Source organism: Bemisia tabaci, chromosome 6, assembly GCF_918797505.1.
Source record: "Bemisia tabaci chromosome 6, PGI_BMITA_v3".
NCBI lineage: Eukaryota > Metazoa > Arthropoda > Insecta > Hemiptera > Aleyrodidae > Bemisia > Bemisia tabaci.
The window spans coordinates 19051903-19070472 of NC_092798.1; the positions used below are offsets into that span (position 1 = coordinate 19051903).

General features: G+C 40.4%; 1 protein-coding gene across 1 annotated transcript in view; it reads left to right on the forward strand.

The window, feature by feature from the left end:
• The first annotated feature begins 1557 nt into the window (after positions 1–1557).
• The window catches only part of nAChRbeta1 (nicotinic acetylcholine receptor beta1), a 38078-nt gene continuing 21065 nt past the window's right edge, over positions 1558–18570 (forward strand). Inside the window, exons 1-2 of the mRNA XM_019060400.2 lie at positions 1558–4909; positions 18274–18435. Coding sequence (XP_018915945.1) covers positions 18378–18435 — 58 coding nt within the window. The 5' untranslated portion in view covers positions 1558–4909; positions 18274–18377. The remainder of the gene's footprint in view (positions 4910–18273; positions 18436–18570) is intronic.

The window sequence follows — 18570 nt, forward strand, 5'->3', positions numbered from 1 at the left end:
ATGGAATGACCCTGAAGTCACCGAATGGACCGAATGACAGTCAGTAGCGTGGCGTGAATTGCGATGTATCGATTGTTATGCCATTTAAACCTATGGTGAAGAATCGATTATTAAGGTGTTCGCTGCGAACACCCTGTTTATCGATCCTTTTCCATAGGTTTAAATGGCATAACAATCGATATATCGCAAAGCACGCCACGCCACTAGAATGACTATTAGACTACATAATGACTGAAGGGGTGATACCACTATTCGACCACGTGGGAGCTCGGGTTGCCTGCAGGAAGAATTGAAGGCGAACTGAAATGGCGTTAAAGTGACGCCCTGTTTGTTGAAAAACTATTTCATCCTCCGCTTCCTTTCTTCAGCTTCTTTCTTCCTCATTTCTTAATTCTTTTTTCGTCTCCCGCATGTCTCTTACCTGCTTCTTGACGGTAGTGATTTTATCAAAGGCCTATGTTATTGTATTGTATGTTGTATTGGATTTTAAAAATTCAGCTACGATAAATGAGAGGCTCAGAGGACTAGGCGCATAAGTTGCAATTTCTGTCATTTTAAGTCAAGATGAAGCATTCACTTCTTTATGCTTAAAAATAAGATTTCAGCTGTAAATTTTCCACAGAAAACAATATTTTAAAAGTATTTTCAGTTATAAAATCACCAATATTTCAATTTCTCAAAACTTGCACTTGTGCGCTTTGTCCTTAATTGTGTATCTCTTGTGTGTTTGTTGTTATTGTAACTTTGTTTTACTTTTTATGAAGCGCATAAAGTGATGCATAATAATAGTTTCTCTTTCCTTTGGTTCGGTTGTTATGAAGCGTTTTTGAAACGTGTATGAAACTTTTTCTTTTTTTTTATCAAAGTAAGAAACATGAAGAAACAAATGTAAATAATTTTGACGAAGTGAATCAAATTGTAATGAGTAAAATTTGGACCGTATGATCTTTTACTTTCAAACAAAAACGGAGGGGATTGTCCTAGTTGTCCCTCATCCTCCAGACATTACAATCAAGACCCTGGTAAAAATTGGCGATAGGAGCTGCGTTTCAAAATACCATAGGAGTTCTTATAGCCGACTGAAGAGGGCGATAGAAAATCATATAGCTGGCTGTAGAAAGTGGAAAAAATCATATGACCGGGCTACACGAAGCGATAAAAAATTATACAGCCGGGCTATAGTTCCTATCGCCGGGCTTTACACTTTATCGCCTGGCTGATGCTTATTCGCCATCGGCTATAAAAGGCTATAAGAAATTGTGTAGAAATTCTTGTGCTTTGTAAATCCTTAAGTTTGTACGGAATCACCTTAATATTTACAAAACGCACATTATATTTCCCTTTACTACACATTTTTTTTTCATCAATTAAAATGAGAATAATCCATACAGAGTGTGCAAACATTTCAAAGTCATGAGTTGAAAAACGCTGACTCCGCGAGATTAAATATTACAGCCTAACACAAAGCGGAGCGGCGGCGCACTGGCGCCTACAAACCTAACAGGGATACTTCACGCATTGCGCAATGCGTGAAGTATCCCTGTTAGGTTTGTAGGCGCCAATGCGCGTTCAGCGCTGGCTGCCCGCCTGCCGCGCCGCGCCGCAGTGTACCGCGGCGCTTGAAGCAACCATTTCACACCAGAGGTATTGCACAGTATCATACGAAATTGAAGGCGCTCCAAAATATTAGGAATGGCAGGCATCCTTCAAAAGTACGGAGCTATCCTCGCAAATTAAATTAAGATACTGCGGCCCAAAAAGAGAGCGGTAGTCCAAAAACTCACTAAGTCCTAGCATCCGTAATTAGTAACGTTTAGCATACACTTTATCGCCAGGCTGTTGCTTAATCGCCATCGGCTATAAAAGGCTATAAGAAATTGTGTTGCCGGCTATAGTGGCTATTGGAAATCTTACAGCCGGTTGTAGGTCTATGGTATTTTGGAACAGAGATTCTACTGCCAATTTTTACCAGGGGAAGGCTGGATGGGCGAGGAGTCCAGGTCGGTCTTTCAATTTTACGAGGGCAAGGAGGTGTCTAAAAAGGCAAAAAGGCTAGGGGAAGTGGCAAAATTGCTTCACTCAATTTATGGATAGTCCATTAAGGTGTTATTTTTCTTTTCGAAGATAACTTTATCTCGTCTTGAATTTCTAACTACGTATCTGCCTCCTCTCAGACACTAGTCCTCACTTTCAGGGATTATCCGTACGAAATATGGATTGCATTTTGCCATAAGGAACTACTATCTCTGGCTCTTCCATAAAAGCACGTATCTGCATAGGGAAACAAATGGCATATATGGTGTTTCTAAAATGGGCCAGAAATAGTGGTTCCTTTTCGGAAAATGTAATCCATATAACAGGGTACTCAAATTTCCCAATATTATTACTGGCAGTGAGAGCAAAAATCGAGTACTTAGGCCACTCTTCGAGCTTGGCAGTTGCTTTCTAGTATCACGCAAAATTGAAGGAGATTTTTCAAGTGCCTCCTATCCGTTTTTTTAATTAGACCGTAAATACACATAGGTGAGTTTGAATTATTCTAGCGCTTTAATTTTATATTCGTAACGTTAAAATATATTCTCTAATAGAGGACCGCACGTTCTTTGTGAAATAGGTTTGAATATGTGTGTGTAAGTAGGAAATGAAAGAGTTGTAGAAATAGCGGAGATGACTTCATGTGAAAACTCTTATTTTTGATGGTGGACCACTAGAAGTGGTGAGGAATGAATCATCAGAATACACGTTACCTCATCAAAATTTCACGCAAAAAATAGTCGTCCCATTCAAAATATACAAAATTAACTCGTAAGTGAAAAATTAGCGCTTTGAGTTTCCCGTTTGCCGAAAAACCTGTAAGTTATCATCAAACAATTTTCTCAGAGTGCTAAATACTCTCTGGTACCCAGAAAAGTAACGTGTACCAAAAGAGAATGGAGATTTTCTGGACTTATCTATTTTCCAAACATGGATATCGGTTCTAAAAGGTCAAACTGATCCACGCTGAAATAAAAAGAGGGAAAATATATGACTCCTTTGCACAAAGCTTACGTTGATTTTGGTTTTCTTTCTGCGGCGGGAGATTTGACTTTATTGATCGAATGATTTATTGTAAAAATTTACTTCCGTGCCAAGAAAGAATGCCGTATGAACCTTTAGGCATAGCCAAATTTCTTTTGACAACATACGAATTGATTGGAAAAGTTGTAAATATTTCTCTTCCAATTTTTCAGAAAATTTTGTTCGCAATATACTCAAGAAAACATGAAAATTTAAAGGAAAACTATGCGCAACTTTCTTCCAAAATACATCTATCATCAGAGGAAATTTGGCAATGCTTGAATGCTCATACGTCCTTTTTCCTTACGATATTTGGACGTATTGGAAAAGGAACTATGCTCCTCGCAAGCCCTATGCACATAGTTCCTTTCACCATAAATACGTCCATTTTTTTCACTTTAGAGTTAATTTTGAGCATTCTCAACGTGTTTCACGTGAAAATTCGATGAGGGAATATGCATCTGAGAGCCTCAATTCTTACCTAGTCTAGTGGTCCATTCTGATACGATTGTAAGAGGAAAGTACTCAAAGGAAGTAAGAATAAAAGTGTGGTGTTGGTATGTGTTTATTCCGTTTCGGTGCGCGGGCCGCGATGGAAGCTATGGCGGTGTCGAAAAGGGTACAATGCGTTCGGAACTGCTGAGCGTCTCGCGCTGGCGGATTGAGCGAGCTTGAAAGGGTGGAAACTTTCGGGCCTGCGTGCTCCAGCCCTGCGTGCGCATGTGACGTCGATATTTCCATCTAAGAGGGCGTCCCCGATTCCAGTTACCAGTCCCTCATGCGAAAAGTCATCGCCTTATCACACTGTCCCTCGCACGCCAAAAAAAGAAAAACAAAAAAACAATAATTAATTATAGAAATAGATAAACATGAACCGGATTCGTCGTGAGTTCCTCTCCGCCTCGTCCTTCAGCAGCCGTGTAATTGACTGTGTCGTCGGTTTGTGTTACGTCTAGTTTTTTACAGCGCCCCGACCCTACCCCTTTTAGCGTTTTTTACAAGATTCATTTACGATTTTGCTACTCTCGCGTTTTTTTTCCGGAAACAAGAACGTAAGTCAACAATTAGTGCAAAAATCCCCGTGTCTCCTCCCGGGGTACCGTTTCGTAACCTGTTTTTTTAAAAGTCGACTCAAGTAGGATAAGTTCGGAATTCATAAACAGTGTCTTTGATTGAGATCGGTCACAATGTACACTTGGCCTCCATTCTGTGAGTAAGCGGACGAAAACTGATTGGATCTTCGGTGACGATCAAACGAACAGTGAAATGACCTATTAGTATCGAGATACGCTCGTGATTATGTTCTAACTCTGCGGTATTTGTGTACAAAATTATTCCTACTTCTTTTTGTATCAATTTTCGTATTGTGTCGTGCTGCGATTATACATTAGTATTTTTTTAGCATTTGTACCGAAGAATTTTGTTTTCTAATTTTGCGAGTTTAGCGTATTCTAGTGCGGACTTCTGTTCTGTGCGCGACGGAAAATTAGAGCTCCATTATTTTGTTCGTCTTTTGCAAGTATACTCGATAGAGAAAACGTACCTACAAAATTCGCCGCCGATTTTGCCGCACGAGCTGCTTTGTTTGAACCCGATCGGTACAAAGGTATAATAAACATCTACGATTTGTCATGTTCTTGATTATTTGATCGGTGATAAAGTTTAGTAAGAATAATGCGAATCCCTGCAACTCCCCGTTGAAGATAGCTCCATTTACTACATTTCGTCCGGCGGTTTAAGTATACTAGAATCTTTCAGATCGATCGCAATTCAATGCATCAGTATTCCTGCTTCAAGTTTTTGTGCTGACCTTTCGGATCCAGAGGCTGCAGCAGCCCTAGTCCAGATTAAGGTGAGTCAAATCATTCCGATTGATAGTGGACAAAAGCTCGGGGGAGGGTGGGAAGGGGTGAGATCGTGACACCGAATCCAAAATCGCAATTTTTGGGTCGGATGGGGGATAATGAGGGATGTGACCGAAATTTTGTCGATTGTAAGAATTAAAGAGTAACGGGCTGCTGTGCAGAAGTGGGATCAATACCAAGTCTCGGGAGGTAGCATTTGAGTAAGGAGTTTTAATTTACTATTCACTTCCTTTGAGACTCTGTCCTTAATGGCGGACGGGTGTCTCTCCGCCAATTGCGTTCGCTGTTTTGTTAGGCGCTGATGCTTTCTCGAATGTACTCACTCCTATTTAGCGAGCCAGCCATTCATTCCCGCCTCATTATTCGGTACTTTCGACTCGCGGGCCTTTGAATTTTTCAGCGCGGATGACATTCATCCTCACAATGTGTGTGTCTGGGGTCCTTTGTCTTGCACATGGGCCATGGGCGTGGACGGAATTGGGTTCAAAAGGTTTGAGATTCGAACCTCTGTATGTTTTTCTGAGAATCTTTAGTCGTTATGAACCACGGATCGCAAAATAAAGTGCATGTTTTCTGATATTCATCTGCTGGATAATCTTTTGGTTGATTTTAAATGAGTAACCTACAAATGCATTCGTGTCATCATGGAGCAGTACTGCCGTGCTAAGGAAGAACGCCGTATGAGCTTTTAGACGTTGCCAAGTTGCCTTCGAAAAATACCGAATTTACCAGGAAAATTGTGAATATTTTTCCTTAAATTTTCAGACAATCCTGCACGCAAATTCATCTAAAATATCGGAAAATTTCAAAGAAAATGTGCATGATTGTCCTGAAAAGTACATGTTTTATCAATGGGAATTTGGCAACTCTTGAATGCTCATACGGCGTTTTTCCTTAGCACGGCAGAGTAGCTTAATTGGACCGCGTTAAGCAGAAAAGAACCAAGCCATATATCGACGGTGTAAGTCGGCAATCACAGAACTTGGTTTGCGACGTCGCAGACTTCCTGTCATACTTTATTTTTTAGAGGAAAAACTACTCAACGGCAATTCTTCAAAACTGCCGTGATTTTTCTTCTCTGCGCGAAGAAAATTCTGCATGAACTTCAAGGAATGATGTCAATTTGTTCTCCTTTAAAAAATTAACTTAGATTCGGAGATTTTCAGACACCACCAACGAGTTATGTGATTGCCGACTTACACCGTTTATTATATGTTGGTGCCAAAAATTGGCAATTTAATTTTTTACAAGAGGACGGTAGTTCGGATTTTTGTGCAAATTTCAGTGAGCTTCTGCATGTTGCGGAGCAAATTCCTTAAAATTTTCAAAATAATCCGTACGAATGTTCTCTTGTTAAAAAAAACTCAACTGCCTCCTCGCGGCCCTTGCAACCCTCAACCCATTGGCTGCACCCCTGGATTGCAGTCAAAATTATAACTGTGGACGCAAAATGTATAGCCATATGTAGAAGTGGTAGGAGTTTGCAGAAATGATAAGATAGAGGATCTATCCGTCGAATCCAGATCGGTTGTTTTCTCCTTATGGACAATCTAATATAACTGTGCAAACCATTGAGTCCCTTCCCTTGGTCACCCATTACAAGGTATGACCTTTTTTGTTCAAACGCCAATGAACATGTAAGTCGTAAAATTCAAGGTTTTAAACTCCAGATTTTAAACTCCAAACGACTTTCCACACAAATTTTAGTACCCGAAGTGAGCCATTGTTGCCATTTTCCCTCGATTTCCTCTCTCTCTACCTTACTTCTTTAAATAAACACATTATAAACACGAATTCCAAAAAAGGATAGATCAGGGGTGACCGTGAGAACGTTTTTTTATTCTTCCTTTAGCAATCCAACTAAAACTTTATGCGAGAATTTTCGTTTAAACTTTGATATTGTTTTAAATTTAATCAACCCTATAATATTATGTCGAAAGACCAAGCTATCAAGATGGTCTGGTTTTCAAAAAACGACCGGTGGAGGTTTTAAGTTTTTGGGAGTAAGCCTGCCCCCCCCCCCCCCCCCCCTCTCCAACTTGACAGTGTGGCGTGAAGTATTCAATGTGATGCTAAGTACTCCGATCTAATGTCATGCGAATATTTTTCGTGTGACAACGTCAATGCATAATGTTTGGAATTACACTTGTGACGGAAGATTAGATATCTCCAAAAATGATCATGTTCATCTAAACCTTAATTCACCTGAGGACCTGGGCGAGAAAAAAAATTAATATATTTTTTTTCAAAATGCCATCCAGTAAAATTATATTTGTAAAATTCAACTATAGTTTGTGCTACATTCTTTGCTGGAGCTCTTTCTGATGCCTTCCACATTGAAAATATTCGCTTTAAGGTAGCTTTCAATGTCACTAATTGATACAAACTCAGATATGTCTTTAACAGTTGATCGATCGAACTCTCTACTTAGAGCCATCTTGGAGAAAAGAGACGAATGGCATCATAAAATTGCAGCATTTCTTTCCATATTTTAGTGTTGAAAAGTAGAATCAGCGAGAATAGCTGCATTAATCTTAGTGTGAATTTTCGTCACATTGTGAGATACGTTCTTCTAACGTTTCAAATATGATTTTGAGACATTTCGCGTTAAACAATATTACAGATGTGAATATTTTTGAACATTGAGATAAACATAATTTTCCCCCCTGCCCACCTGCTGTGTGCCCCTTCAACATTGAGCGATAACTATTCAGCCTCGGCTGTCGTCAGGTTGCATATCCATCATTCTGAAGGAGATTTTTACGACCGAAAATGAAGTTACTCTCATTTGGCTGACGGAGAGTCTCCTTTGGTTCCTTCGATTGTTCTGCGCGCATGTCTTATCGTTGCACAACACATACTATTGCAGACGTTCATATGCACCATCTTAAAGGGCGCGCCCCCTGGCTGCTATGGAATCCAACCATTCCCCAGTGATTGCCAGTGGTTGAACTCATCCACTGGGCAATATATTTGAAAAAAGTAAAACTTTCTAAAGGTGCTAATGGATGTGCATGGATTACTTCAAAGAAAAAAAATCAGGAGGGTAGCATTACAGTTGCAGAGAATTTGAAATTACGTAACGCATATTTTCTGTTTTTTACTTTCTTTCGTGATTCGAAGATCTTGGCCCGTTTTAAAGGGTATCAAACATATCAAGTTCTGTTCGAAAACGTAGAGTTTTTACGTCCTATATTGACACTAAATATAGGACGTGAAAACTCTACGTTCTCGAACAGAACTTGATATGTTTGATACCCTATACGTTTTTAGTAAAAAAAAAAAAAAAAACTACTTCGCGACCATTGCGACTGACCAATTGTGCAACCGATTGATGGTATTAGTTTTGCTCTTTTTAGAGCTTGAGCTACTAATAAATTAAAATTTGACGTCTGTATGAATATCTGTTACAAAAAACAAACAATCCGGTTGACTTAGATTCCGCTTAACGTACCAATACATTTTGAATATTTTAGGCAGTACAAAATGGGCGAGACAACGAGAGGATACCTTTCACCAATTATCTTCATCGTCACCACCCTAGACTTTTAAAGGCTATTTTGCATCTCCGCTTGTAGTACAGTGGAACAAAAATATTGAAATAAAGTTATCCAATGCAGGAAACTTGAACTTTTTTCCATCGTGGAGTTGCAATATTTTTAAATCATTTGGTCAAAAATCCCGATTTTAAACGATCAATAAAACCAGTTTCATGTATCAGAAAGATGACAATTTTCAATGTTGAGAAAACTTGTAGTTTATTTAAATTTTATTGTAACGAATTTCAATATGGAGCCCCTTCAGTTAGTAGATAAGCAACATGTGTAACACTCAGATGCAGTAGCGATAATTCAACCGTGTAATCGCAATTCATTGCAACTTGTGCTTTATGCCCGGTGAAAAGTAGGTCGAAAAAGATACTTTGAATTATAAGTTTTTAAAATATAAAACTTGGTGCGAGTGATTCCATCATCATTGGGCAAGTCCTAGTGGAAATGTTTGAAACTCTTAAGTGGTCTCACCTGGTTCGTAAATTATGCAAAAGTCGTGGCGGTGTTTGTTAAACATCTCGTTGTCTTTCACCGCTTGCGCGCGTATTTTCCACGTCCTACACATCAAAACTTTTAAGAGACTCAGCACAGATCGTGTTGTCACCGGTCTTGTAGTTAGCTAGGTTGATCACCGGAGAGAAGAATATCACTGTGTACAAGGAGATCAGTACATGTAATAAATATATAAATATTTTTAAAATAAAAGGTACATTAATTCTGATTACCGCTAGTCAAGTCGCAAACTTGCTGTTGTTGCTTTTTCCCTGATTTCTCTCCCCCCCTCTCTTCCCCTCTATCTCTTCCTACATTGAAAATTAGGGATTTTAGAAAACATACAAACGAAACGACGAGGGGAAGAAGAAGACGCCCCATGAAAGGGTGGCGACAGGGGTTTTTTGAAGAAATGAGGGTTTGCGAACTCCCTGAAGGGCTTTGGGAGGATAGGGGACTTTGGAGGCTAAGGGGTCGCAAAGCGCCAGAGAGCGCTATAAAAGCAGATTTATACATACATACAAATGAAAGTCACAAGTGTTCTTAGAGAGATTTTTTTAATCGTGAGCTCATTTTTACCATACGCATAGAAATATGTTCTAATTCAACTCACAAAATCAATAAATTACGTCCAAAAAGTTGCATTTCATAACTCAGTCCTGAGATCAAATTTGTACACAAAATATTTCTTACACAAGCAGGTCAAACTGCGGACTGATCGTTAAAATTGATAGACAAAGCTATAGACAGAGAAGACAAAAGGGATATTATTGATGGAAGCGGGTGGTTGCATTAAACAAAGGAAGTAGGTAATAGACTAACTAATGACAGCCCACGAGAGACCATAAAGTTAGTCCACCATTTTCTCCCTTCGTCTACAGGAACCACCCGTTTCAACCAATAGGATCGCTCCATACTCCCTATGTCTTCTTTGTCCATCGATTTGTCTATCAATTTCAACAATCAGCCCGCTGAGGTTACGTTTGCACAAAAAAATAATACTTACCCACGCAGATCAGATTAGTCGTCAGTCACAGGATACAGACTTTCTGATCCCAGAAGACTGAATATTGAAAAATATGCAAAAAACAATCTAGAATATCTAAATTGTGCCCCTACCTCTGCATGCATTTTCAAGAAGTTTCAATTGCAACGCATTATTTTAGTGGATACGTGCACCAGGGATGGATGTATTTAAATCCAGCGGGCTGATTGTTGAACTCGATAGACAAAGCGATAGACGAAGAAGACACATGAAGTGTGGAGCCATCCTATCGGTTGAAACGGGTGGTTCCTATAGACGAAGGGAGAAAATAATGGACTATTTATATGGTCTCTCCTGGGATGCCGTTAATTAGTCTATTACCTACCTCCTTTGTCCAATGCAATCACCCGCTTCCACCAAAAAGATCCCTCTGAATCCCTTTTGTCTGCTTTGTCTATAGCTTTGTCTATCAATTTCAACAATCATCCCGCAGATCTACCGAGTGAATTTCACGTACAACAGACCGTGTTTCGCATGTTGAAATCACAGCTCTCCTCAGACAACGAGACCGGCTCAAAAGTGAATTAAATGTCGAGGTTCTCAGTGGTGGGGAGGGGGAGGGGGCGAAGGGAAAAACTCCCCTGGCACCGACAGAGGACGCTCGGGCCTCGGGAGCTCGAAAAATTTAGAGATGCAGCGAAATTCGTTAAGAGACGCGATATAGAGAGATGACACAGAAAGATTAGGGGCGACAAACAGGGAAAATGAGGGAAAATATTCCTAGGTCCGCCACTTACTTCCCTGTGTTTAGCCCGCAGAGAAAATGGAATGGTAAAATGGAGAGAGGAGCAAACGGGTGAAAAACATTGAGTTATAGCTCTCACACATGCATGGTTCTCTGAAATCTTTTTGGCACGCCTGCAAAAAGTTGCTTGAGATCTGCGGGTCGATGTTGAATCGTTATCGAATGACCTTGATCGCATTGTGAAGATAGTTATCGATCAGAATCAGATAACGATTCAACAATCGACCTGCTGGACTGCATCAAGCGAAAAAAAGGGCTGCGCTCATTTTCGGCATGAGCCTTGGTCACGGTCCACTTTAGCGTCATTTAGGACTCTTGCAGAGTTGTAGATGACGTTCTTCAATTAGCGTTGTCCATTTCACCGTGCACTTTCTCAACAAGCACGAGGGTCATTTTTAATGCAATGATATTGATTTATTCAGCGCTTATTAACGCAAGGAGTCTGCTATTGCATAACTTTGCTGGCAAAAATAAAAACTCAAATGAAAGAACAACAATCAAATGATCCGTGCGCCACATTAGACCACGAGTAGGTACTTAGTTGCTCACCGATCTACAGTATACGATGAAATGGGTCTTTTTTCGACCATGAATCTTATGAACGGAGGAGATGAAACCTCCGGCAAGAATTACAACGTTTTCCTTTAGGAAAATAAAATATGCAAATGGCGCGAAACGAGGAGGCAGGGCTTTATTCTGCATGTCCTGCAGACTGCAGATATTTTTAGTACTTGATCGTAAAGCATTTCCATTATATTAACCCTTATCAGTGGCGTGGCGTGATTTGCGATGTATCGATCGATCTGTCATTTAAACCAATGGAAAAGGATCGATTAAGAGGGTGTTCGCAGCGAACACCTAAATAATTGATTCTTCACCATAGGTTTAAATGGCATGACAATCGATACATCGAAATTCACGCCACGCCACTGACCCTTATAGATGCCCAAGCCGGGTCAATTTGACCCGACACGTGCCCCGCGGGTTGAATGGGGTCGGCACGCACAAGGTTTAGATATAAGTCTATAAATATATCGTAAAAAAAGAATCAGTCATTAAATTGAAAACGAAGGGGAACAATAGAGTGTTGGGGAATATTGAAGACAACTACCCTTAGAAATACCAAGCCAAATTGATCCGAGTATCTCTTCTGAGGGAGTCATGGGTCATGGGTCCGACCTATAAATACAGGTCTCCAAATACACAGGGCCGGATTTAGGGGGTGGCCACATGAGCCGCGGCTCATGGCGGCAAATTTTGCAATATTTTTAAAAGTAGGTATAAAAAAATATCGGATTCAGAAAAAAAATTACAAACCAGAAACGGCGACAAAATCTCTACTTCCTGAGAGTATAGTAATTTCTAATTTTGTCATCTTTCGGTGATATAAGAAACATCACTTTTAATTAGTCGAGAAAAGCGAGGAACCAAGCACGCATTTTGGCCTGGAACGGCGTGGCGCAGAGAGCAATGATGACGAGGACTTGAGATGAAAAGGAGAAGCCCTCGCCTTGACGCCTGTGACGCGCGGTCGGCATGTAACACATATTAGCGCCTACAAGACTGCATGAATACTTCACGCATTGCGTCAAACGCAGTGCGGTCAGCGGCGCGCGGTCGGCGCGCCGTGAAACGCATAGCGCCTACAAGACTGCATGAATACTTCACGCATTGCTCCAAATACAGTGCGGTCAGATTGTTCTTTCATACTTTTTTCGTTCATTTCTTAAAAATGGAAGGCCTTATCCACACAGAGATAGGTTTACGGAACTTAACTTTCGCGTAAAGTTCCGTGAACTTTTGTTAGTAAAATTTTAACTCGTTATACCTAAGAAGAACAATTGCCGGATTTTGCCACAAATTCTGTTGGAATGGAAACAGGCCTGATTACTTGTAATTAATTCTTTCCGACAGTATGTCGAGTTTCCCTTCAAAATTTAGGAATTTTTGACACATCTTGAGAAAGAGTTACTCTACTAAAATTGTTGTCTCCATTGGCTAAGGTCTGTTTCCTTGTGGACCGTCAAACATATTCACGTCGAATGCAGCTACGGATTCAAAATGAAATTTCACGTGTTGAAGCTTCATCTATTTCTCAGAGGGCTGCTTATGCAACTTGCAAAAATATTATACAAAAATTCGACAAGAAACTTCGAAATTTGACTCATGTCTTCTCCCACAATTTGATTCGGTTCATAGCATACCAAGTACACAGCGGAAGTTTTAAAAAATGTAAAGCAATTCCAAAATATTGTCCAAGAATTTGACAAGAAACTTCGAAATTTGACTTATGGTTTTTCCCCCACAATTTAATTGCGGTTCATGGCATACTGAGTCCGTAGCGGAAGTTTTAACACATTTTGAGCAATTCCAAAATATTGTACAAGAATTCGACAAAAACCTCGAAATTTGACTTGTGGTTTTCCCCCAGAATTTGATTGCGGTTCATAGCATACCAAGTGCATAGCGGAAGATTTTAAAAAAATAAGGTAATTTCTCATGAAATTTTATGAAATTTCATTTAAAAATTTCATACAATTTTGCTTCTTTGAGTGCAGCACGTAACGTATGTTAATTTCCATTTTCATTGCCATAGACCCACTCCTCGGGGGCCCCCGAATCCGAAACTATGCACTCGAAATAGAGGCGGACAAATAAAAGAGGCGCAAATATAGGAGAGAGGCACGGTCATCCGGAAGTGCCCTTTGACCTCCACAAACTGTTACAGTAACGTCATTTAACTTTTACCCGAGCACTACCTCCGACGAAACTCGGATAAAGGGAATCATCGCGGGCTGAATCCTCGTGAGCTCCAAGCGTACATTCACCCCCTCCCCCTCGTCCCCCATCCCCCGCCCCCGCCCCGCCTGGCCCCGCGAAGTCTCCGCGCCCCCACCCCCGCCACCCCCAACCCTCTTTTCTGCCCGCACCCACTACGTCTTTTTATTACACCGAACTCGAATCGATACCGTCCGCCACCGAACTGTGTGTGCTCCCGGCGTCTCGCTCGGTGCCGTTTGACGCTTTTTAATGGATTAACCCCGAAATCGTCTCGCAGTCTTCCTTATTACCGTCTGCTGCTTTATGAATCATTGCCCCTGAAAAACGGTTGCACTTTCCGGCGTGCATTTCCACCGTGTGCCGCCTCCCGCCCTCGCACCTCCGCCGCCGCCGCCCCGCGCCGGGACTGCCGGGAGTTCGCTCCTCGGAACAAAGGATGCGTTCGCCTCTTCCCGTTCTGCCAACTCCTCGAGTGTTCGGGGACGTTACACTTGCCGCCCCCGCGCACGTGAGTCCCGACTCCGAGTGCCCTCTGAGAAGGAACGTCGTGTGGAAATTCCCACGTAGACAAATTTACCCCCGACGAAATTTTTGTTTTCGAGGGAGCTGTGAATATTCTTTCTTGAATTTCCGGATCTTGGGTGCCATTTTTAGACATTTTAGACTCAGGTGGAGCCAGGGGGGGGGGGGGGCGTGGGGAGCGTGGGGGGTCCCAACTTATGACCCTAGAAAGTTTGTGAAAAAAGCGGCCTTCCTCATTTGCAAATCAATGGCATAAGTTTAAAAACTACAGTGATGTAATTAATTCTTTCATTGAGCAACGTAAGATTACTTTTCTTTGACTTTGTTTTTGATGAACAGCTGAAGACTGAAATTTTAAAAATTGCTCTGTAGCTTCCTTTATTCATTTTTTTGATGCATAAACAAGGAAAAACCTTCAGAATTATTGCTCAAAACTCTTTGAGAATATGTATGAGGAATAAGAGCAAAATGGCAGATTTCCAAGAATGTTGTTAGTTAGCCCTCACAGAGCAGAGCGATGAAATTCATATTATTTGTAGTTCACATTAAGCATTACATTGTTGCATTTCAACATATGCTTTCTGACCCAAACTTTTGTTAAAACCTACCAGTGAAACTAAATAAGTTATACGTTGCTCTATTTTCGTCTTTCTAAGGTCCCTGTCGGATATCATTTAAACCGCCAAAGAACGATTGACTTCATAAAATTTTGTTAAGTCTAAAATAATTTGAAAAAAATCCTCCGAAACACTCCGACTATATTATTCGGCCATTTCTAAACTTTATGATTTCTTTTGAAAAAAATCAACTTTTCTCGGGTATTAAGTAAATGTGATACGAGTACAATGGATCTATGTTTGAAATTTTTCTTCGTGCATAGTCAACATGACGTTCATTTTAAACATAACATCGTGATGTACTGAGGACCAGATGATAAATGAGAATAAACAATCAATAAAATCAAAATTACAAACGTTGTCGAGATATAGATGCCATGATTCCGTGCGCACTTCCCATACACCCGAACGCAACACTCATCGTTTGTGTCAATGGGACTTTTATTTCTGACAGAAGTCCTTCGCTTTTAGGCTATTTTGATGGTTGAATAACTGATCGTGCTATTATTGTATTATTGTATTATTGTATTATTTATATTATTATAGTGATAAACGACAATTTTGAAAAGAGGAAACAAACAGGAACACAATCACGTTATTCTGATGGGGATTGAAGGTCCATGTCAACCTACTTCTTTTGGCAGGAGGGGGAGAAAAAAATACGTTTGCCCCACGTCGAATTGTATTGCTTTTGTATTGGCTGAGTGCGAGTCGTTGTTGGACCGCGCTTAGATATTTTGTAGGCAATTCATTTTTCTCGCTTGTTCCTCTTGCCAAATCATCATCATTATTTTTTCAGCATATCGATTGACTCTACAAAATATTGGAATTTGGTCTGTGGTGTGTGTTGCGGATCTGAGGTCACATATATTTTAATAATGATAATAAAAATTACGGACCGTTATTGTTGTTTTACAAAATTTCCCGGGTTTTTTTGGCCCTCGCGAGAATATTCACCAGGCTTTGTCTCCACAGGGCATTTCATGGGATATTTACTCAAAAAGAATCTTATTTCCAAAGTTTGGAAAAATATTGAGTCGTCAATAATAGTCACTGTACCAAGTGGAGTCCACGTGGAGTCCAGTGGCGAGACGTGATGCGTGAATGATCGATTGCCGATATTTTCCCATTTGAGCTGTGGTAAAGAATCGATTATTAGGGTGTTCGCTGCGAACACCCTAATAATCGATCTTTTTCTATAGGTTTAAATGGTAGATCAATCGATGTATCGCAAAGCACGCCACGCCACTGGTGGAGTCCTAAGAGCGTCTCAGAGAGAAGAAGAAGACATTTTTTTGTTTTGCTTAACGGGGAAAAATCCCGGAAGTTTTACCTCTGCGATTCGAACTTGGGAAAAATCCTACGAAACGTCCCGTGGAGACAAGGCCCTAAAAATTTTGTGCAAAAATATGTGGGTACTCTCCTCAAAAATAAAGTAGGAGCAGACATTATTTAAAAAGCGCAATCGAAAAATGAGTATTTTTGGTTTTACCATTGACATTCCGGTGCAGACTCATTAATGTTGATCAGCATACCAATTTTATCAAAAAAATGTTTAGCCATTTTTTGTCACTTTTATGAGACAATGTATTTAACTACAACAATCTGGGCATGAGCAGTGAGCATGGTTCATGTCCTAAAAAAACATTTTCTCTGAAATTTTGTTTCCAATTTTTACGGACGCAGGTTTATTTACAAAAATGAAGTATGCTAACAAAAAACAATGCCTTATGGCACCAACAAGCAAGAGGAAGTTTATCTTTGAGAGAAAATAAAAATGTAATTACGTTGCTTTTGTCTATTTCAACTTTTATATTGATTTCTACTTCTCGCCGAAGAATGCTCAAAATTGCACTGACACATGTCAGTGTATTGAGAACTGTTCACGATCAGGGCCGGATTGAGGGGGTGGCCACTTGGGTCGCGCCCCATGGCGGCAAAATTAGGGGGCGGCAAATTTTGCAATTTTTTTAAATGCAGGTGCAAAAAAATCGGATTCAGAATAAAATTACAAACAAGAAAAAGTGACAAAACCTCTCATTTCCTGAGAGTTCGTTAATTTCTAATTTTGTCGTATTTTGGTGATACAAAAGACTGCGCACCTTTAATTAGTTGATTTAAGAAAGAAACCAAACACGAAATTTGGCCTGGAGCGGCGCGGCGCAGAGAGAAATGATGACGAGGACTTGAGATGGAAAGGAGAAGCCCACGGCGCGGCGGTCGGCATGTAACACATATTAGCGCCTACGAGACTGCATGAATACCCCACGCATTGCGTCAAACACAGTACGGTCAACAGCGGTCGGCGCGGCGTGAAACGCACAGTGCCTACAAGACTACATGAATACTTCACGCATTGCGCCAAACACAGTGTGGTCAGCGCGGCACGGCGGTGGAAGTTAAAATTGTTAAACCACATTTATGTTTGTTCTTTCTTAATTTTTTAGTTCATTTCCTACAAATGAAAGGCCTTTGCCACACAGAGATAGGTTTACGGAACTGAACTTTCGCGCGAAGTTCCGTGAACTTTTGCTAGTAGTGTTGACAGGGCTTACGCAAAAAATGTGTCCAACATGAGTGAACGCGTCTTATGCACCCTTCTCCCTCCGGCACGTTCACTTGATGGTTTTTATTGATGTTTCAAAATGAATGAGAAGAGGGCGGCAAAATACAGGCGGCCCATGGGCGGCAAGTAGGTAAATCCGGCCATGTTCACGATAAAAATCTAATTCAATCTTTCGCATCAAAGGTCTAGACGAGAATGAGGAAAAGTGCAGTTCATTTTATTTTCATTTTTATTCAAATAAAAGGGGTTTTCCAATCAAATGAGCCTTACACACAGAGCAAGTGCATTTTACCCGGATAAATGTACCTATGATATATAATAAATCAGTGCTGAAGAATCATCCAAAGCTTCTTCATTTTATCGAATATGCTATTGACGCTAATTGAGTGTTAAAGTTGTCGCTCGTAGCATTGTACATCAAACTCTAGCTCTAGATCATTCTGCATTATTGGTTGGAATATGTGCCATAGTGAGTGTAGGTAATTTGAAAATTATTCCAAAAAGCACGCGATTCACATTTAAAAATTTGTAGAAATGTTTAAATATCCATCAAAAATCATGAGAGCTCAATTCTCTGCATCAAGATAGGTAAGCAGAGAGCTTCGATAAAATCTTATAAAAGTGCAAAAATCCTTTCAGAAAAATTTCTGAATCACAATGCAGAAAATACCCGCAGAAAGTATCGTGGCGTGGACTAATTTTTCTCTGCTGCCAGCAAGCAGGCACTTCTTTCCGAGTGAGGGAAGATACTTCAATTGCCTTTTATTCTTTTGATGTTATCCAAGCTAATATTAAATAAAAATACTCTCTCACATCCTGTCATAGGAAGGATAGCCTTTTTGTGGCATAGGTAGCGTATTTTTTTATCCCCCTTCGTTTAATCTGAATGAATTTGCATGTACTCCGTAGTTTCAACGCTACGGGAAACCCTTCGCTCAAGAGTGGACTTTTTGGAATATTCTCATATTTGCACACATGATGCTCCTGTTCTTGCGGATGTTTTTAAGTTAATTCGTTTGACTTTGTTGACAGGACGAGGATGGCTCTGAATTGCAGCTACGAAGGAAGATATATTCACCCCAGAATGCACTGGTGTTGACCGTCATGATACCCATTCTTTGGGTGTCACTCCAAGCATGAAAACGTCGCTAGTGGCTACTCTTAATTTGCTCATGATAGGGCTCATACTGCCATGTAAGTAGCACGATCTCCTTTCTATGCACCACTACAGAGGGTTAAAAACGGGTCCATCGCAAACTTTTACCAGGAGAAAAAGAATAGTCGTTTTCCGTGAAAAATCACGACGAATTGGATTGCAAAAAATGAACC